Consider the following 21,521-nt stretch of genomic DNA (forward strand, 5'->3'; position numbering starts at 1 on the left):
AGGTTTGCTGTGTGAGCTGCTGCCTGTCCTGACGTGGTTGCGGAGGAGGAAGTTGCCGTGCCAGTGACCAGTGAGGCCCGCTATAGGGACCATGCTCTAGAGGCTCACCTCCCTCTCCGATAGCACCTGGAGGTCCGGCTTTGACCCTGTACAATGAACAACGAGGATAAATTCTACGACGCCGTAACAGGTGGGTGTCCCTGTCCGCACAGGGGGGACGTACATAATAGAATGACTTACCAGACCTTCAGAGGTAACCACAAACCTGTCGGAGAACACGCACACAGAGGGAGAGAACATTGACAGTTTACATTTTTTTTGTTCAACAGGTTCAAAGTGGAAGTTCTGAAATGGGAGAAGTTACTTGTTTTAGCAACGTTCTCAAATACATTTTTATCTTGTTTTATACCTAATGAACACGACCCCATTTATTTTTTTTGTCTCTTGGTGTTTTGGAATGTTGCTCTGACGACTGTCATGGTCAGGACTCAGGAGTTAGAGGTGTCTTCGTACTGTACTTCACACTGTGGCCCAGTGCCACACAATATGCTGTAACCTGAGCAGCCTAACTGACAGCTTCAGTAACGCAGCGGTCTATTCAGCGTCCGTGATTTTGTCTTTGCCATCAGCAGCAGTGGAGACGTGTGTGCCGTCTCGTCCTCTTATCAATCCCAGATCACATGGCTAGAGGTGTTCCGGTTGACTCGGGCCCCAATCTATTTATTTGAAAATGTTAACAGGGCACCACACCTTTTCTCTTTTCCACGCGTCCGATGCTTAGTTCAGCGTCAGACAGTGGCTGTCATGTCACAGTGTGTATCACGTCCATATTGCAGTCAGTTCTGCGGCTCCCCCTCATGTAGTCATTGCTTTGACCTGTAGCCTAATTGCAAGACTGTTTACTTTATTATTATACGAGCATATTCTATCATTCTATATTAGGTAACCTTGTCAGGCAAGGTGAGTTGTGTGCAGCATAGCTTTTCCCTAATTTGTGGCCAACCCTTTAATGTGTGTTAGGCTTGGACTCTGATGAGTCGTATGAAGGCGCGTCGGAGGCCAGTTTTAAAGACGCGGGGGTGTACGACGACGCCCAGAGGAGCAACGGCTCCACGTCACCGGAGAACGGAATCGGGAAGCGCAGGTACGCTCCGAATCCTGCCGTGTCCTCTCCTCCCGAGTCTTCTCTCTGTTTCTTTCTCTCTGTCGCCGCTCTCTTGCTTTCTGTCGCTTTCGCCCTCTCTTTCTTTATTAGTCTCTCTCTCTCACCCCTTCCACATTGTTAATAGCTTTAACCCTGGTAGAAGACTGGCCAGTTCTCATGCTCCTCTTAACTCTAACCCAGTCAGTCCGGATGACGACACCCGACAGGTCAGCCTCCACCATCGCCTACTGTATTACTGATAGTCATCATAGGGAGACTCCCCTTCCCTCGGATTCTCTGCTAGACACTAATATGTTGTCTCTCTGTGTAGTGTTTTTGACTTTCTCCTAACATCTTTCAGGACAACGCTACCTGCCCCAATGTTCTCCAGGAACAACTTCAGTGTGTGGGGCATTCTGAAGAAATGCATTGGACTGGTAAGGGCTACAGACCATCTCTGAAGAACCACTTTGTGATCACACATGTATCTTTAGACCGTGACGTTCTCTGGGTCTCTACTATGCCAGTGAGTTTGATTTCATCCCACTTGTGTGAAAGTATTTTGCGTTCTTATCTTGCGCATTTTCTGCGTGTGTGTGTGCAGGAGCTATCCAAGATCACCATGCCCATCGTGTTCAACGAGCCCCTGAGCTTCCTCCAGCGGATCACAGAGTACATGGAGCACACATACCTCATCAACAAAGCCTGCTCGCTGTCTGACTCTATAGAGCGCATGCAGGTGAGAGACTGAATGTAGCTGGATCACAACTAGACTCTGTGTGGGAGCCAGTGAATCCTGTGGCTGACTCCTCCTCTCCATTCTTCCCAGGCGGTAGCTGCTTTTGCCGTGTCGGCCGTGGCGTCGCAGTGGGACAGGACTGGAAAGCCCTTCAACCCTCTGCTAGGAGAGACCTATGAACTAACGCGGTGAGGGGTCAGGGCTGCAACGCTCCCATACAAAGTGACACAGAGACGAGTTGTAAAAAGCTGTGTAGCTCTGGACAGTTCCTTCCTGTCTTTGACTAGAAATGCACATGTTATTGGCCTTTTTAATAGGATATCTTTACCTGCCTTCAACCATGAATTTAACAACACTTGTTTTCCTCTGCTGACCTTATTTTCAGGAGGCTATGATAACAATCTTTGTCTCCTTTTCACTTCCTCTCCTGCCTACTCTCGCCCCCCCCAGAGAGGACCAGGGCTACAGGCTGATCTCGGAGCAGGTCAGCCACCACCCCCCTGTCAGTGCCTTCCATGCTGAGAGCCTGGTCGGGGACTTTGTCTTCCACGGCTCTATCTACCCCAAACTCAAGTTCTGGGGCAAGAGTGTGGAGGCTGAGCCCAAGGGAACTATCACACTAGAGCTCCTCAAGTGAGTCAAACGTGGGAGGGTGGGTGGTAGGGTGGGTGTTTTTGGATCTATACCTGGTCATGGGGTTCTGTTTGGTTGTTTTCTGTGCTTTGTCAAAGCCAATACCGCTTCAGCTTCTATAACCCTATTTTTCTTTACAAAGTCTCTTGTTGTGTGTGAGTCCATTGCACTGAGGCTGTGTTTGCTGCCCCTCTCCTCCCGTCCTCTCCCCAGGCACGGTGAGGTCTATACGTGGAGCAACCCTTTCTGCTGTGTACACAATGTCATCCTGGGCAAGCTGTGGATCGAGCAGTACGGCACTGTAGAAATCCTCAACCACAGGTGAGTGAAGGACTGGATATTATAGTTGATCTTATTTTTACATTCAATTCCTGGTTTGGAGGCATACAGATGTGTATATATCCACCACTTTCAGCATAGCAGACTTAGGGGTCAATCTTACCTTCCATTTAAGTCAAATGTTCACTTGCAATCATGCATTGACGTCAATGGGACACCAAGTGAAAATTTGTCTTAAGTAGTAGTTAGGATTCGCCCTTTTAATTTGTGTTTGTACAGACAGTAGTTGAGCCATAATGGCATGGAGTGAAGACAGTAGTTGAGCCGTAATGGTATAGCATGGTTTGTCTTTTCTCCTCATTGTTCTCGTTCCTTTCTCTCCCGAGCAGTACTGGAGATAAGTGTGTGCTGAACTTCAAGCCGTGTGGCATGTTTGGAAAGGAGCTGCACAGGGTGGAGGGCTACATTCAGGACAAGAGGTATGTGGAGGTATTGGCATCATTCTGATACACCGACTACCGCTTACTTCTCTGGTCCTGAATTCACTGGTCCAGTTAAGTGTTTGCTAACACTTTTGCCTGGGTCGTGTTCAGTAAGGTTTCTGAATGTTTTCTCCCTGCTAAACACGGCCCTGGTGGGTATAATAAATAATATCTTCCATTTAGGAGACTCCAAAGCGACTTAGTCATGCGTGCATATATTTTACGAATGGGTGGCCCTGGGAATCGACCCACATTCCTGGGGTTGAAAGTGCAATGCTCTACCAACTGAGCCGTACAGGACACATAATGGTAGCACAGTGTCATTCTCTGTCAGTACAGCATTATTTGGTTGCTGATGTCTCCTCCCATCTCTGTCCCTGGCAGTAAAAAGAAGCTTTGTGTGATCTATGGGAAGTGGACCGAGTGCATGTGGAGCATGGACCCCCAGACGTACGAGTCCAACAAGAAGGCTGAGAAGAAGGCAGACTCTAAGAAACAGAAGAGTCCGGTGAGTGGGCGTCTCATGACATGGAGCAAATGATATGTATTTTATTTTTAAAAAAATAGCAGGAAAGATATAACAAGTCATACATGTCATCGTCGACATAAAAAAAGAAAGAAATTGGAAACCAGTGGAAAACACACACACACACACACACACACACACACACACACACACACACACACACACACACACACACGCATCAAAACCTCAGAATCCAGAGAATTAATTTCATAATACTAACGTAGAGCTTTATTTGCACACATTATAGCTTGGTCGCCCCCAGTGGTCCACCTCCCTGCAAGTTTTTTTTTTCTCCAAAGCAGATTGAGCCTAATAGTCTGTGTGCCGAAACGTGGTTTCTTACCCAATCAATTACTGGGAGGTTATAGATATGGAGTGTGCGGCTCTTTGTTTTTCATAGCTTGTGTTTTATTGTTTGACACATTGTAAATAGGCCTACACATTTACTTCTCTTGATAACTCTCCTCTGATTTTGGTTTCCTTATGATTCTGGCAGCACGCCATGACGTTATGTCAAGGTAAAAAAAAATGTAGTCTACGGTAGGTCACTGTTGGTAGTCTGTAGCTCCTAATGTATGTTCTATATATGGGTCTTTCTATAAATGATGGGGCCAATGTGTGACAATGGTTTATGTGGATCAATGGTTTGAAACAAAAATGAAAATGATTGTTATGCAGTTCCTCGTGTATTTAGAGAAATAAAAGGGAATTGATGCCAAATTAGCCCGTAACTCCACCGAACAACAACATAGGCCTAGGACTATATATCCTTTCAAATTTGTCATTTCATAACTTTATCACCAGATTATATCGTGAATAGGGCCTGGCGTCATATCGAGTTAATTCAAATGTATTTAGTAGCGCGGATTTCCAAATGCCTGTATTGCAAGTATCTAGTTTTTTGGTTTGTTTTTATGAGCGTTTATGTCCGCTTGTTCTCATGTCTTTTTGGTCTCGTCTCCCTCGCTCTTTCCGTGCTTTGCAGTGCGCACCTTCCAGGACACACAACAAGCCCCTCCCCCTGCCACTCACAACAACAGAGATCGCCTCTTGCTCTCTGATAACAAACATTCCCCAAACCAAACTTGTGGTTTGGTCCACCAGAATCGGTCATATGGACACCGAAACACATTGAGACATTATTTTGCTGTAACAGAGGAGAACTTAACCTTTCTAACGCCCTCTTTGTCTTGACTCCCAAAATGACGCACTGAGCAGACTACTAAACTGGAGTATTAATGAACATTGATTCTAGAAAAACGCTGGGTTTCTGTTGGCACAACATTACGGTACCAAGTAGCCTAAGGCTAGCAGCATTTTAGTGATATGTGTTAGCTGTTTAGTCTGTGTTTTTATAAATGTATAATGAGCTTAAAAAGCATTTATATGAGGAATTGACAACTCGTTCTCATTCTGAGAAATAAGCATATTGTTAGCCAGGTAGGTCCCGTGTGGCTCAGTTGGTAGAGCATGGCGCTTGCAACGCCAGGGTTGTGGGTTCAATTCCCACGGGGGGACCAGGATGAATATGTATGAACTTTCCAATTTGTAAGTCGCTCTGGATAAGAGTGTCTGCTAAATGACTTAAATGTAAAAATGTAAATGTAGACCACTTGATTTCAACATCTAAACAAAGTGAACAGGCTAGCATGCTGTTCACAGGTGAAGCACAGGAGGGTATGTTCATAGCAGTTCACCTGAAGTTGGCTAGTCTCAGGGTTGCCAGGGCTAGCTACAATTTCTAGCCCAATGACCACTCAAAACCCGGCCACTAGGCCTGAAAACTACTCCCCCAAAAATGTTTTTACAGCAAGAGAGGAGTTGGCGCGTTTATCCAATAGGAAAACTATTGGTTCATCACACAATGATTTAATCTGAGCTGTAGAAGTGAATGGTTAAACCTTAAACACAATGTTAAAAGTGTTAATAAAAGTCACATTGCTCAAAAATAAACACGTTTTCAACTGGAGTATGAAAACTGAAAATCAAAAAGCCCCAAGTTTGCTTTTTGGCAAATTTTATTTCATAACAAAATTAGAGTTCATGTTTGGCTCCAGCCCGACGTCCCAGTAATCCATCCCTCTGTAGCAAGATGGAGAGCGAGAGAGGAGATCATCATGAGTCCAGTACATTAAGAGTTTTATTCTACTAATTAATCAATAACTACTATTATAATTTGATAGTCAGTAATGAAGTTAATCTGTTCCTCAGACTTCAACTAGCAAATGTTAGCTAGCCTGCTACTACCTACAGGGCTCGAATCTAACTTTTTTCCATCACTGTCCCAGAATTGTCCCAAACTTATGATGAACCGTCCCAAATTACATTTGAAATGTTTTGATATGCCAACATGGGTCTACTCCAGGACCTAGGTCATTCAGTGATTTACAAAAAAAACTCATGTGAGTAGCCTACTACTGAAATAGATAAAAGGAGACTGTCAATTGAGCCATAAATTCACATTAAAAAAAGCATAAAAAATAAGCCAACATTATAATAATATTTATATACATTTTGCATAAATGTGCATAAATTAATTAGCCTGCATGTGAAAGTGTAGCCTAGGTTGTATGCGTGTTTGCTACAGCCTCATGTCCACATCAATGCTGACGAGAGGCGACAAATGTAGCTAATGAGACTATTTTTAATGGCATAAATATAGGCTAAACGGCAGTCATGTTTGACAATTTCGATGTAGTATTATTTAAATCTAGTTTCTGACACATTCGAGGCACAGTTAATTCAGATCAAATGGTCACGAGTGGAGCAAGAGAGAGAGCGGCCAATGCACCCTTCCTCCAACACTCACACACTCAGCAACTGTCTGATAGCCAGCAGAAGCAGGTCACAGTGAAATTGAAAATAAAAGAGAAATGCCATGGTGGCCGCGGTTTAATTTAGAAGTAGACCAAAACAACGCAACCCGCGACCAATACATTTTCACCTGCGACATTGTTTTCAGAATAGACCAATTTGGCAGGAAACCTACAGACATGGCAACCCTTGCTAGACTTGAAGTATTTTAAAAATATTTGTATTTTACCTTTAACTAGGCAAGTCAGTTAAGAACATTCTTTTTTTCAATGACGGCCTAGTGGGTTAACAGTGGGTTAACTGCCTGTTCAGGGGCAGAACGACAGATTTGTACCTTGTCACCTCGGGGATTTGAACTTGCAACCTTTCGGTTACTAGTCCAACGCTCTAACCACTAGGCTACCCTGGCTCATTAGCAAGTTGGCTTGTGCATGAGAGAGGTGTTAATTTTCCATAATGCATTGTCATCATGGAAAATTCTATGTGGACGGTTCTGGTTAAATTTGTAACAAAAAGGGCATTTTCATAAAAAGCAAGATCAATGATTACTGCAAAAAGGATAGTTAAACTATTTTGATAAGTGGGTCTTATGGTTGTGGAAGGCTTATATTTAGCATAGATATAATTTTACACGCCCTGAATGAATTTGGATTACTGCGGACTGTTTTTAAATGCTGTATGTTGACTTTAAGCCCACTTGTTTACTATGTAATTTGTCATTCTACTATCCAGAATAATGTAAAGGAATATAGGGTTGGGTGTTGTGCAATAGTCTATCCAACACAATTGCACACAGTAAACTGTCAAACCTGAGGCACAGAAATGTATGAAAACATGCAGTCATTACCTTGACACTTTCTCTGTGAAATCAAACCCTGCTGTAAATCAAGCAGACAACACATAATCAACATCAGTTTACTAGGGCTATTAGATCCAACGTGGATCACGGCACAACTGTCTTCACCGACGTAATGAATGCTACACCAAAATATTCTGGCCGTTCTTTCCAAACACGTTTTCCCCGCACTGTAGCTGTTTGTCACCCGACAAGTTCTGCATAATTATTGAAGGACCATGTCAATGACCGTACCGATATGGGTTTTAAGTGACTTTCGGTTAGAAGCATTTGATTTTTACTAACCCAGACATTATTTTGGATTTGTGTGCCCATAAACTGATTTCACGCCGTAACATATGGACAGTAAATATTACGTAGTCACAGTGCGTTTAAAAAACAATATGATATTTAACTAGGCAAGTCAGTTAAGCACAAATTCTTATTTACAATGACGGCCAATCCTGGCCAAACCCGGACGCCGCTGGGCCAATTGTGGCACTCCCAATCACGGCCGGCTGTGGAACAGCCTGGAATCGAACCAGGGTATGTAGTGACACCTCTAGCACTCAGATGCAGTGCCTTAGACCGCTGCGCCACTCGGGAGCCCAAGCATTTGTGAGATCTCGATGCCAAAAGAAAACTGTCCAACGACAAGATCCAGGATTATTTATTTAGTTTCTAGAAAGACCCATATAGTAAACCAGTCAAAACATTGTTGTATGTTAATTTCAGTATTCTGTTTGTAGTAGACATAGTATGCTCATGGTACACAAAGTAAACATCCCTCCAGTTATTTCTGATGTTTTTGTTTTGCTTTTATTCATATGGAAAAATACACATTTCATTTGATTTTGTTAAAAGGGCTATTTATATCAGACGTGTGTCTGCGCGTGCCTGTGTGGTCTGTGTGTATCTGTACACAGGAGGAGCCTGAGGGGTTCGACAGCGACGATGCAGACAACATGCCTGAGGTCTTGGAGACAGTAGCTGTGATCCCTGGCAGCACCCTGCTGTGGAGGATATCGTCACGACCCCAACACTCTGCTAAGGTAACGCATGCCGGCGTGTCAACAAAGAAACGGGTACATTCACATGCTCATTCACACATACAAGTTGAGCGTATACCCAACATCATACACACTATTTTTCTACCATTTACCTACAGTAAATTGGTTTTCCCTGATTGCATTCTACAGTTGTGGCCAAAAGTTTTGAGAATGACACAAATATTAATTTTCACAAAGTTTGCTGCTTCAGTGTCTTACGTTATTTTTGTCAGATGTTACTATGGAATACGGAAGTATAATTACAAGCATTTCATACGTGTCAAAGGCTTTTATTGACAATTACATGAAGTTGATGCAAAGAGTCAATATTTGCAGTGTTGACCCTTCTTTTTCAAGACCTCTGCCATCTGCCCTGGCATGCTGTCAATTAACTTCTGGGCCACATCCTGACTGATGGCAGCCCATTCTTGTATAATCAATGCTTGGAGTTTGTCAGAATTTGTGGGGTTTTGTTTGTCCACCCGCGTCTTGAGGATTGACCACAAGTTCTCAATGGGATTAAGGTCTGGGGAGTTTCCTGGCCATTGACCCAAAATATCAAGGTTTTGTTCCCCGAGCCACTTAGTTATCACGTTTGCCTTATAGCAAGGTGCTCCATTATTCTGGAAAAGGCATTGTTCGTCACCAAACTGTTCCTGGATGGTTGGGAGAAGTTGCTCTCGGAGGATGTGTTGGTACCATTCTTTATTCATGACTGTGTTCTTAGGCAAAATTGTGAGTGAGCCCACTCCCTTGGCTGAGAAACAACCCCACACTTGAATGGTCTCAGGATGCTTTACTGTTGGTATGACACAGGACTGATGGCAGCGCTCACCTTGTCTTCTCTGGACAAGCTTTTTTCCGGATGCCCCAAACAATCGGAAAGGGGATTCATCAGAGAAAATGACTTTACCCCAGTCCTCAGCAGTCCAATCCCTGTACCTTTTGCAGAATATCAGTCTGTCCCTGATGTTTTTCCTGGAGAGAAGTGGCTTTTTTACTGCCCTTCTTGACACCAGGCCATCCTCCAAAAGTCTTCGCCTCAATGTGCGTGCAGATGCACTCACACCGGCCTGCTGCCATTCCTGAGCAAGCTCTGTACTGGTGGTGCCCCGATCTCGCAGCTGAATCAACTTTAGGAGACCGTCCTGGCGCTTGCTTGACTTCCTTGGGTGCCCTGAAACCTTCTTCACAACAATTGAACCGCTCTCCTTGAAGTTCTTGATGATCCGATAAATGGTTGATTTAGGTGCAATCTTACTGGCAGCAATATCCTTGCCTGTGAAGCTCTTTTTGTGCAAAGCAATGATGACGGCACGTGTTTCCTTGCAGGTAACCATGATTGACAGAGGAAGAACAACGATTCCAAGCACCACCCTCCTTTTGAAGCTTCCAGTCTGTTATTCGAACTCAATCAGCATGACAGAGTGATCTCCAGCCTTGTCCTCGTCAACACTCACACCTGTGTTAATGAGAGACTCACTGATATGATGTCAGCTGGTCCATTTGTGGCAGGGCTGAAATGCAGTGGCGATTCAGTTGGCGATTCAATGCAATGGCAATTCAGTTCATTTGCATGGCAAAGAGGGATCACTCATTTGCATGGCAATTCATCGGATCACTCTTCATAACATTCTGAGGTATATGCAAATTGCCGTCATGCAAACTGAGGCAGCAGACTTTGTGAAAAATAATATTTATGTCATTCTCAACCTTTGGCCACGACTGTAATATAACATTTGTTGCTGTTTTCTTTGCTTATGACACGTAATGTGTTTTGATGTGCTGTTTCTTATGCCGGTCCCTAGTGGCCAGTAGATCAATTACCTGTGATCACCTAGGCACAGGTGTGTCGAGGATATTTAGATGCTTCTCCTCCACACGCTGATGAAGGCCTAAGCCGATACCCGTTTGTGTATTTTATGTCTTGGCCCATAAATGAAGGTTTTTTAATTTTCAAACCCACACGAGTGCCTGGACTCGTACTAGAGGTCGACCGATTATGATTATTGGATACCGATACCGATTATTGGAGGACCAAAAAAAGCCGATACCGATTTAATCGGTCGTTTTTAAAAATTTACATTTTATTTATTTGGAATAATGACAATTATAACAATGCTGAATGAACACTTATTTTAACTTAATATAATACATCAATAAAATCAATTTAGCCTCAAATATATAATGAAACATGTTCAATTTGGTTTAAATAATGCAAAAGCAAAGTGTTGGAGAAGAAAGTAAAAGTGCAATATGTGCCATGTAAGAAAGCTAACGTTTTAAGTTCCTTGCTCAGAACATGAGAACATATGAAATCTGGTGGTTCCTTTTAACATGCGTCTTCAATATTCCCAGGTAAGAAGTTTTAGGTTGTAGTTATTATAGGACTATTTCTGTCTATACGATTTGTATTTCATATACCTTTGACTATTGGATGTTCTTATAGGCACTTTAGTATTGCCAGTGTAACAGTATAGCTTCCATCCCTCTCCTCGCTCCTACCTGGGCTCGAACCAGGAACACATTGACAACAGCCACCCTCGAGGGCAGTGTTACCCATGCAGAGCAAGGGGAACAACTACTCCAAGTCTCAGAGCGAGTGACGTTTGAAACGCTATTAGCGCGCACCCCGCTAACTTGCTAGCCATTTCACATCGGTTACACCAGCCTAATCTTGGGAGTTGATAGGCTTGAAGTCATAAACAGCTCAATGCTTGAAGCATTGCGAAGAGCTGCTGGCAAACGCACGAAAGTGCTGTTTGAATGAATGCTTATGAGCATTCTGGTGCCTACCATCGCCCAGTCAGACTGCTCTATCAAATCATAGAATTCATTATAACATAATAACACACAGAAATACGAGCCTTTGGTCATTAAAATGGTCGAATCCGGAAACTATCATTTCGAAAACAAAACGTTTCTTTCAGTGAAATGCAGAACCGTTCTGTATTTTATCTAGTCTCTAAAGTCTCTGAATATTGCTGTTACATTGTACAACCTTCAATGTTATGTCATTATGTACAATTCTGGCAAATTAATTACGGCCTTTGTTAGGAATAAATGGACTTCACACAGTTCGCAATGAGCCAGGCGGCCCAAACTGCTGCATATACCCTGACTGCGTGCACGTAACGCGACAATTTCCCTAGTTATAAGAAATTCATGTTAGCAGGCAATATTAACTAAATATGCAGGTTTAAAAATATATACTTGTGTATTGATTTAAAGAAAGGCATGGATGTTTATGGTTAGGTACATTGGTGCAACGACTGTGCTTTTTTCGCAAATGTGCTTGTTAAATGCTCACCGTTTGTCGAAGTAGGCGCATCGATTATATGCAGCGCAGGACACGCTAGATAAACTAGTAATATCATCAACCATGTGTAGTTAACCAGTGATTATGTTAAGATTGATTGTTTTTTATAAGATAAGTTTAATGCTAGCTAGCAACTTACCATGGCTTCTTGCTGCCCTCGCGTAACAGGTAGTCAGCCTGCCACGCAGGCTCCTCGTGAAGTGCAATGTAAGGCAGTTGGTTAGAGCGTTGGATTAGTAACCGAAAGGTTGCAAAAACGAATCCCCGAGCGGACAAGGTAAAAATCTGTCCTTCTGCCCCTGAACAAGGCAGTTAACCCACCGTTCCTAGGCCGTCATTGAAAATAAGAATGTGTTCTTAACTGACTTGCCTAGTTAAATAAAGGTGTAAAAAAATATGTATTTTTAAAACATCTGCAATTCGGTGTCCAAAAATACCGATTACCGATTGTTATGAAAACTTGAAATCGGCCATTTAATCGGTCGACCTCTACTCAGTACCCATTTGTGGTTATAATCTTGCCTTTTTCTTTTCAATTACTATTCCCTTCCAAGAGCACCTGTGGTTGTTCTGGAATACCTGAAGCACTCCTACTTATTACGTTTATACACACACACACTCATCGATTTTGATGGTGTTAATTCTGTAGGATCTTGTTTTTCCAGATGTATAACTTCACTAACTTTGCCATGTCGCTGAATGAGCTGGAGCCTGGTATGCAGGCCACCCTGGCCCCCACAGACTGCCGCCTGCGGCCCGACATCAGAGCCATGGAGAACGGAGACATGGGTAATGAAGTCTTTCTGCTACATCCCCACACTTGCTAGACGATGCTGCCCTCTAGCATTCCCTTTGGGTGGTGCATTCACATGTCCTATTTGTGTTCAGATTTATTTTCTTGGTGTGTGTGTGTGGGGGGGGGGGGGTGTTAAAAGCCATTGAACAGTAAAATATCCACATAGCCAAAGTATTAGAGGCTGGTTTATTGAAGTTAGGGCTGTCAGCTTTTAATTACAGAATAATACAGTGGTCCTATGTTCTTGTTTGTGCAGATCAAGCCAGTCGAGAGAAGGCGAGGCTAGAGGAGAAACAGAGGTCGACGCAGAAAGACCGTTCCAAGGATGAGGAGGAATGGGCCACTCGGTGAAAACTTAGGCGTCCTCGCATTTCAAGATACTTTTTTTTCGTAAAATACATAACAATAAGCTAAACAGTTGTGTGTGTAAAATATATGTGTGTGTGTATATATGTATATGTATACATATATATGTATATGTATATGTGTATATATATATATGTATATGTATGTGTATTGTGTATATTTTTTAAAGTAAACCATAATTGTGTTTTATCGTGTCTTCCAGATGGTTCCAGTCAGGTACAAACCCCTACACGTCCTCTCAGGACTGGCTCTACACAGGGGGCTACTTTGATAGGAAATACGCTGACCTTCCTGATATCTACTGATCCTGGGGGGTTCTATGAACACCTGCTGAACCACCCCTTCAAACCCCCCCCCGCCAGTCCCCTGGCACGCCCCTGTTCTAAGCACCACACGGTCTCCCGTTGGAACTCTGAAGCGCCGATAGCCTGTCCTTGTACAACACATGCGTCTGTGTTAGCACAACCCTCCCCTCCCCAGTCTCCTGACAGTGATGAAAGGGAACAGTCAACGGTGAAATCAGGGATGTGAATGCTCCTTTGACTGATAACTGGTTTGGAGATTCTTTGGGACATGTTGGTGGCAGCACAAGCGGAAGCAGACATGAACAGAGACTGTGAGTCTGGAGGAGACTAGTTCTTGAACAGGAGTGCATTGTGGGTACCCCTCCCTCCTCCCTATCAGACCTGGGTTGAATACCTATTTCAAATATTCAAAATACTTGAGCTTGATTTAAATTGATTGGCATGTGGAGTTTGCACTTTTGGAATTATTCCATTGGTTCCATTGCGCCTGTCAAGCTAAACAAAGCACACCTGGAGTATTCTGCCCAGGTCTGGCTGTCCCCTATATACGTCCAGAGGGCAAGCTTCTCATCACTGTAATGTAACCTGTATGTATAGAGAAGAAGAATGATCATATGACCATATCGGCTAATCACACACATCTAGCCACATTGGCCACTGCTCAGTCTGTGAATACAGCCCCTGATTCAGGCAGTCGGCTAGTAATTCCCCCATCACAAAATATTCCTTTTGTTACTCTTCTGCATGGCTTTTGGCTAGCTAGCTAACAGTGTTAGCGACCCCTAGCTCTGTGGCGGTGGACCTACCGTACGATCGGCCCGGCTGCCGTTGTTTACCTAGTCAGTCAATTTAGAGTGTTCTCGTAATCATCAGTAAGGCAATAACAATGAGCGTTAATAAGATTATAAGAAGAGTATAATGGGTACCAGAGGAGGCTGGTGGGAGGAGCTATAGGAGGAAGAGCTCATTGTAATGGCTGGACTGGGATTAATGGAACGGTATCAAACACGTCGAGCATTTGGAAATCACGTTTGACTCCATTCCAGACATTACAATGAGCCCGTTCTCCTATAGCTCCTCCCACTAGCCTCCACTAGAGTGTGCATGTGTGGCTCTGGGTGTGTGAGTGTGTATGAATGACTGTAGTGATTTGTACAGAATCTTAAGCCATATGGTTCCTTTTAACTACAGGTATAACTGGCAAGGGTGGTTTGCTGTGCAGTCATTGGCTATGAATAAATGAATTGATAATTGTTACCTCAAGAACTAAATACTAGTTATCGCCAGAGCATGATAAAGCCTTTTTCATGTAAGATATACATGTATGTAAATACCTACTTTTATAAATATAGCTAGCCAATTGTCATAATAGTGTCCAACCAGGTCAAAGTGAATTTGGAATTGAATGGAATTATAGCCGATATGAAGTAGAAGTCATTGTGTAATATTACCAGCTTCCCTTGTAAGCATATTGTTGCCTAGGAACTCTTTGTGGCTTTAAACCACACACTCTCACATCACCAATCTCTTTCACAATGACGAGCCATTATGTGTAAGTTCTTATTTATAAGAGACTTTTTTTATTTTTTACAGAAATATTCGCACTCATGCAATGTACGATAGGGGTATATATATATATTTTTATTTTTTTGGGGGGGGTGGGTGTTCATGTGTAGTTAATTGTACTGTGGTAAACATTTAGCCTTGTAGATTAGATCTGCATGAATCAAAGTGTAAACCAACGCGTTTCTGCTCTGGAGGACTTTCAAAGCAGCAGACGCCTCTAGTGTCTGTCTAGTAAAACATGTCATGTTGACCATTGGGAATGCTCTTCATGTGAGTCCAAACTGAATCTCTTGACGTGATACGATATTGAAATGTAGGGTTATTTAGTTTGGAATTACCATGTTACTGTGCATTTGAAACGGCAGCCAAAATCTATGCAAGCAACCAATAGCGCTTAGTGTCTCTGTATACCTTTACATGTATAATAGTACACATAAATACTTTAGTTTTGTCACCGGCAGGCAAACCGACATTTAGATGACTGTATTGGCAGCTTACTTGACTGTAGATGAGCCGATCTCATAAGTGATTGTGTCCATTTGGTCTGTGGATCACCATCGTAGAGTTTCTAAGTAAGGAGTGTAAAGATGAATCGACAGTTTAGAGCAATTTGATCTTGACTGAGTATTTGTGCCTCTCTCGCCCCAATTTGCTACTTATTTAGTTATTTTTTTTCATTTAGCCTGACATGTCACAAAATGACGTCAATTGCTTTAGCAACTGTCTTTTTTTGTGTGGAATTGCTGGTGGTTTGAGAAACGGGCAACGGAATGTGGCAAAAAGATACAGCGAACCAAGAAGCCTTGCGTTGTGTCTTAGGTTGATTGTTACGTTTTTTTCCATGGTTATGCTTAGTGCCTAAATTTAAGTAAGCCAATTTTCCGCCCTCTTTTTTTAATTTTTTTTCTTTTTACCTTTTATTTCATTTAATATTTAAGGTGTTTTTAGGTTCATCAGATCAGTGTTTTTGACCCATTTGTTTTTCTAACCTATCTCTCTATACGGTACTTTATTATTGTCAATAACACTTTGAAATGTTTAGGTCAGAAGAAGTGTCCGTTTTCACCGTGTGTACAGGAAATGTATGTAAAACTGATCACTACTTCTGGTTGTGTCCACACACATTTCATCCAATTCTAATTTGTTAGCTAGCAACTTTAAGACTAATGCACCAACATTAAAAAAAAAAGTAGATTTTAACTTACTTTGTGTGGTGTTTATTTGTGTAAGAGTAGCTTATACACTGACATTCCTAATGATTTGTGCACTCAGTCTGTCTTTCCATGACATGGCTTTCACCTGGATTTTCCTGGTCAGTCTATGATCCCTTATTGATGTCACTTGTTAAAATTCACGTCAATCATTGTAGATGAAGTGGAGGAGACAGGTTAAATAATTATTTTAAGCCTTGAGACAATTGTTTGTGGGCAAGACAGATTTAAGTGCCCTTTGAACGGGGTATGGTGGCAGGCACAACAGTTTCCCATGTCTATCAAGAATGGTCCACCACCCAAAGGACATCCAGCCAACTTGACACAACTGCATTGGAGTCAACATAGGCCAGCATCCATGTGGAATGCTTTCGACACCTTGTAGGGTCCATGCCCTGATGAATTGAGGCTGTTCTGAGGGTGAAAACGGGGTGCAACTCAATATTAGGAAGATGTTCCTCATGTTTTGTACACTTTGTATATAGCGTTTGACCATTTTGAAAATCCTCTGCAAGTTGAAAATCCTTGACATTCAAATCTTTTCCCCTGTGTCTCAGAGGTGTTTAGTACAGTGGAATCACAAGCAAATAGCATTTTTTGTGCAATTTATTTTTTAAAGTATTTAAACAAACCTTTGGCAAGAACATTATTCCAGATGTTTTATTTTGAGACGGGAATATTTGTGTAATTTCTGTACTTTGGACAGCTTGCTACTTTATGGGCAACATCTAATGAAATCCTAATTATAGTTTAACTACATGCTTTTTTTTATTTGACAATAATATTGAACATTAAGTGAACTTCTGTCAATAAACTCAAAAGGAAAGATTCATCCATTTTGAATGTGATATCGAATTTGTACATCACTGAGCAATGTTCTATCGATTCCCCAGAGGGTCATTTCATGTTTTGATATGCACAAGTATGATATAACATTCAAAATGGGAGAATCTTTCCTTTTAATTCAAATCAAATGTTATTTGTCACATGTGCCGAATACAACAGTTTTTTTTAAATGAGTCAAATTTAAATGGGGTGGACAATGCAAATAGTCTGGGTAGCCATTTGATTAGCTGTTCAGTCTTATGGCTTGGGAGTAGAAGATGTTACGAAGCCTTTTGGACCTAGACTTGGTGCTCTGCTACCGTTTGCCGTGAGGTAGCAGAGAGAACAGTCAATGACTAGAGTGGCTGGATGGCAGAAAACTTGGCCCCAGTGATATACTGGGACGTACGCACTACCCTCTGTAGTGCCTTGCGGTCTGAGGCTGAGCAGTTGCCATACCAAGCAGTGATGCAACTAGTCAGGATGCTCTCGATGGTGCAGCTGTAGAACGTTTTGAGGACCCATGCCAAATTCTTCCTTTTTTCACTTCAAATTAGGTTTATCTATGCCTCTGACATTTAAACTTGATCATTGTGGTCTACCAGTAGTATGGAGGAAGTGAAAGGTTTTCTAAGGAATGGCCAGCATGATTTTTATGGACTGTAAATACAACGGTTGTACAGGATGTTGTCAAATTTTCCCCCTCATTCCATACAGTAGCATTTATACCGTATCCCACCAACTTAGTCTGACAGTGTGTGCATTTGACCAAGGTTATTAAAGTAAATGAAGGTTTGAGCTTATGAAACTCTTGGGTAAATGCTGCCAGTAGATGGCAATGTTTCAAATTGGCTTAGCTTGTGCCAGCCTATCACTAGCTTTCAGTAGCTAACAGGGAAGAAATCCGAGGGAGAGTGTGAAGCATGGGTGTGAACAATGGTGACAGTAAACCCCAAAACCCATTCACAAAAGGCAAGGCCTCGTATGGGATTATTTCTTATTGGTTGCCTACACACAGTGCATTTGGAGAGTATTCAGGATGTTTTTCAGAGGCAGGGACTGGGAAACTAGTCAGGATTGAGGGGAAAGATGAACAGAGCATAGTACAGAGAGATCATTGATGAAAACCTGATCTAGAGTGCTCGGGATCTCAGACTGGGGCGAAGGTTCACCTTCCAACAGGACAACTACCCTAAGCACACAGCCAAGACAATACATGAGTGGCTTTGGGACAAGTCTCTGAGTGGCCCAGCCAGAGCCCGGACTTGAACCCGATCGAACATCTCTGGAGAGACCTGTAAATAGCTGTGCAGCGACGCTCCCCATCCAACCTGACAGAGCTTGAGAGGATCTGCAGAGAAGAATGGGAGAAACTCCCCAAATGCAGGTGTGCCAAGCTTGTAGCGTCATACCCAAGAAGACTCGAGGCAGTAATTGCTGCCAAGTACTGAGTAAAGGGTCTGAATACTTATGTAAATGTGATGTTTCTGGTTTTTATACATCTGAAAACCTATTTTTGCTTTGTCATTATGGGGTATTGTGTAGATAATTTTTACTCCCCTTTTCAATTTAATTCATTCATTCATTTAGAATAAGGCTGTAATGTAGCAGAAAGTGAAGGGGTCTGAATACTTTCTGAATGCACTGTATTTAGCATATATTGTGAGTTTAGCAAAATGCTTGTGTTTCTAGCTCCAATAGTGCAGTAATATCGAACAACTCACAACAATACATGCATCTAAAAAGTAAAATAATTGAATTTAGAAATATTAGGATGAGCATTAGTATATGTACAGCAATAGTTAAATAGGATAGGCCTTGACTAGAATAGAGTATATACATATGAAGTGGGTAAAACGGTATGTAAACATTATTAAAGTGACCAGTGTTCCATGACTATGTACATAGTTTCCCATGCTTATTCAATGAACAATGAACATGCACCTGTGGAACGGTCGTTAAGATACTAACAGCTTACAGACGGTAGGCAATTAAGGTCACAGTTATGAAAACTTAGGACACTAAAGAGGCCTTTCTACTGACTGAAAAACACCAAAAGAAAGATGCCCAGGGTCCCTGCTCATCTGCGTGAACGTGCCTTAGGCATGCTGCAAGGATGCATGAGGACTGCAGATGTGGCCAGCTCAATAAATTGAAATGTCCATACTGTGAGACGCCTAAGACGGCGCTACAGGAAGACAGGACGGACAGCTGATTGTTCTCGCAGTGGCAAACCAATTTTAACAACACCTGCACAGGATCGGTACATCCAAACATCACACCTGTAGGCCAGGTACAGGATGGCAACAACAACTGCCCGAGTTACACCAGGAACGTACAATCCCTCCATCAGTGCTCAGACTGTCCACAATAGGCTGAGAGAGGCTGGACTGAGGGCTTGTAGGCCTGTTGTAGGGCAGGTCCTCACCAGACCGGCAACAACGTCGACTATGGGCACAAACCCACTGTCGCTGGACCAGACAGGAGTGGCAAAAAGTGCTCTTCCCTGACGAGTCGCGGTTTTGTTTCACCAGGGGTGATGGTTGGATTTGCGTTTATCGTTGAAGGAATGAGCGTTACACTGAGGACTGTACTCTGGAGTGTGATCGATTTGGAGGTGGAGGGTCCATCATGGTCTTAGGCAGTGTGTCACAGCATCATCGGACTGAGCTTCTTGTCACTGCAGGCAATCTCAACGCTGTGCGTTACAGGGAAGACATCTTCCTCCCTCGTGGTACCCTTCCTGCAGGCTCATCCTGACATGACCCTCCAGCATGACGACTGCCACCAGCCATACTGCTCGTTCTGTGCGTAATTTCCTGCAAGACAGGAATTTCAGTGTTCTACCATGGCCAGTGAAGAGCCCGGATCTCTATCCCATTGAGCACATCTGGGAACTGTTGGATCTGAGGGCTAGGGCCATTCCCTACAGAAATGTCCGGGAACTTGCAGGTGCCTTGGTGGAAGAGTGGGGTAACATCTCACAGCAAGAACTGGCAAATCTGGTGCAGTCCACGAGGAGGAGATGCACTGCAGTACTTAATGCAGCTGGTGGCCACACCAGATACTGACAATTTTGATTTTGACCCCCTCCCCCCCTTTGTTCAGGGACACATTATTCCATTTCTGTTAGTCACATGTCTGTAGAACTTGTTCAGTTTATGTCTTGGTTGTTGAATCTTATCTTCATACAAATATTTACACATGTTAAGTTTGCTGAAAATAAATGCAGTTGACAGTGAGAGGACGTTTCTCTTTTTTGCTGTGTTTACGTAGGCTACGTGTTATTTGTTATTCTGAAAACAAATGTAGTTAGTCATAATGGGACTTCAGAACATCGTTCAGTGGAACAGAAGAATATGTGCAGCACAATAAACAGTACAATTAGCTAACACAGACAAGAGGTTACATTTAGAAGCCAACACACACAGCAAGCTACCAGGCATTAATTAAACAAAAAATGTAACGGCAGTAAGGGTTTCCTGGATTATTGTGCATGTTTATCTTGCTGGTAGCCTGGAACAAATGTTATTGAAGTGAATGTGCACTTTTTATTTCACTTTTTATTACAACTACAAAAACCACTGGCCAAGCCTGTAGTAAAATCAAAAGAATTTGTAGCTATCAGAGATGTCCAAAATTAGGGACGGTCTCTGATCGCTGTAGGACTGAAGAGACTGTCACACGTTTGAGCTTTTAATGACCTAGCAAATTCCATGACTTTGGGGTTAAATACATCACATTTAGTTTTTTTAAACTGCTATTTCAACACCTGACAAATAAAAACCTCAAATGGTCCTACTCCTGAAAAATGTATATACCTGGAATATACCAGAGTAATGTGATTCTGCTGGATTTGGGAAGGCCTTGGCCTGCATAAAGTTCTGAGTCCATGCCGAGTATCCCGAGTCTCAGATTAGGCCTGAGCCCAGTGTGTTGACTGTGTTCGGTATTCCTTGAGACCCTAACCCGCTTTGATGCGGGCTGCCAGCTGTTTGCCAAGTGTGCTAAACTGAATCATGGAGACCCTGCTGGCAAAAAAACATTACTAAAATTTTTTATAATTGTAACGCTCTAGTGTCTTATATGCAATGGGTACATGGCCCACAAACAGTATTCCCATGTTTATATACAAAGATCTCTATTAATGGAGTAGAATTAAGAATAACTGGTCAGTAGTTCAATCCGATTTCAACCAAAAAACATATCAACCATAATAACATCAAAAAGACGTCATGATAAATATGTCTTAATCTGGTTGTGATCTGGTTATAAAATGTCCCGACCCAGATTTTAACCAGTAAAATACCTCTTTATCATGTAGTATGCCCACTGATAAATGACCATATCCATCTAGACATTTGCCAGCTAGGAAATGTGTGTGAATGGACCATCTCAAATAGTACTTGAGTACCAATGCCCATACGCCTACAACACATACATGTCTTCTCGCCTCCCATGCTTAAACCAACTTTCTTTCCCTAACAATAAAACAAACAAAGTAATATAAAACTGAAATAGAAATGTTTTTATCAAATCAAGTCTGAAAACAAACTGAAACTAAACTGAAATTCTGGTAAAAATAAAAAAAAATGAATATCAATAAGAACTGTTGTAAAATTACAAAATTAT

The 21,521-nt window shown here is 42.4% G+C and overlaps 1 protein-coding gene across 1 annotated transcript in view; it reads left to right on the top strand.

Moving 5' to 3' along the window:
* Nucleotides 1-16,057, top strand: part of LOC129830299 (oxysterol-binding protein-related protein 2-like) — a 30,119-nt gene extending 14,062 nt beyond the window's left edge. The window contains exons 2-14 of the mRNA XM_055892777.1: nucleotides 3-190; nucleotides 1,021-1,144; nucleotides 1,506-1,581; nucleotides 1,749-1,883; nucleotides 1,974-2,071; nucleotides 2,334-2,516; nucleotides 2,730-2,837; nucleotides 3,185-3,274; nucleotides 3,662-3,785; nucleotides 8,379-8,504; nucleotides 12,486-12,609; nucleotides 12,873-12,963; nucleotides 13,185-16,057. Coding sequence (XP_055748752.1) covers nucleotides 154-190; nucleotides 1,021-1,144; nucleotides 1,506-1,581; nucleotides 1,749-1,883; nucleotides 1,974-2,071; nucleotides 2,334-2,516; nucleotides 2,730-2,837; nucleotides 3,185-3,274; nucleotides 3,662-3,785; nucleotides 8,379-8,504; nucleotides 12,486-12,609; nucleotides 12,873-12,963; nucleotides 13,185-13,287 — 1,419 coding nt within the window. The 5' untranslated portion in view covers nucleotides 3-153 and the 3' untranslated portion in view covers nucleotides 13,288-16,057. The remainder of the gene's footprint in view (nucleotides 1-2; nucleotides 191-1,020; nucleotides 1,145-1,505; nucleotides 1,582-1,748; nucleotides 1,884-1,973; nucleotides 2,072-2,333; nucleotides 2,517-2,729; nucleotides 2,838-3,184; nucleotides 3,275-3,661; nucleotides 3,786-8,378; nucleotides 8,505-12,485; nucleotides 12,610-12,872; nucleotides 12,964-13,184) is intronic.
* Nucleotides 16,058-21,521: the final 5,464 nt, after the last annotated feature.

This window comes from Salvelinus fontinalis, chromosome 31, assembly GCF_029448725.1.
Source record: "Salvelinus fontinalis isolate EN_2023a chromosome 31, ASM2944872v1, whole genome shotgun sequence".
Taxonomy (NCBI): Eukaryota; Metazoa; Chordata; class Actinopteri; order Salmoniformes; family Salmonidae; genus Salvelinus; species Salvelinus fontinalis.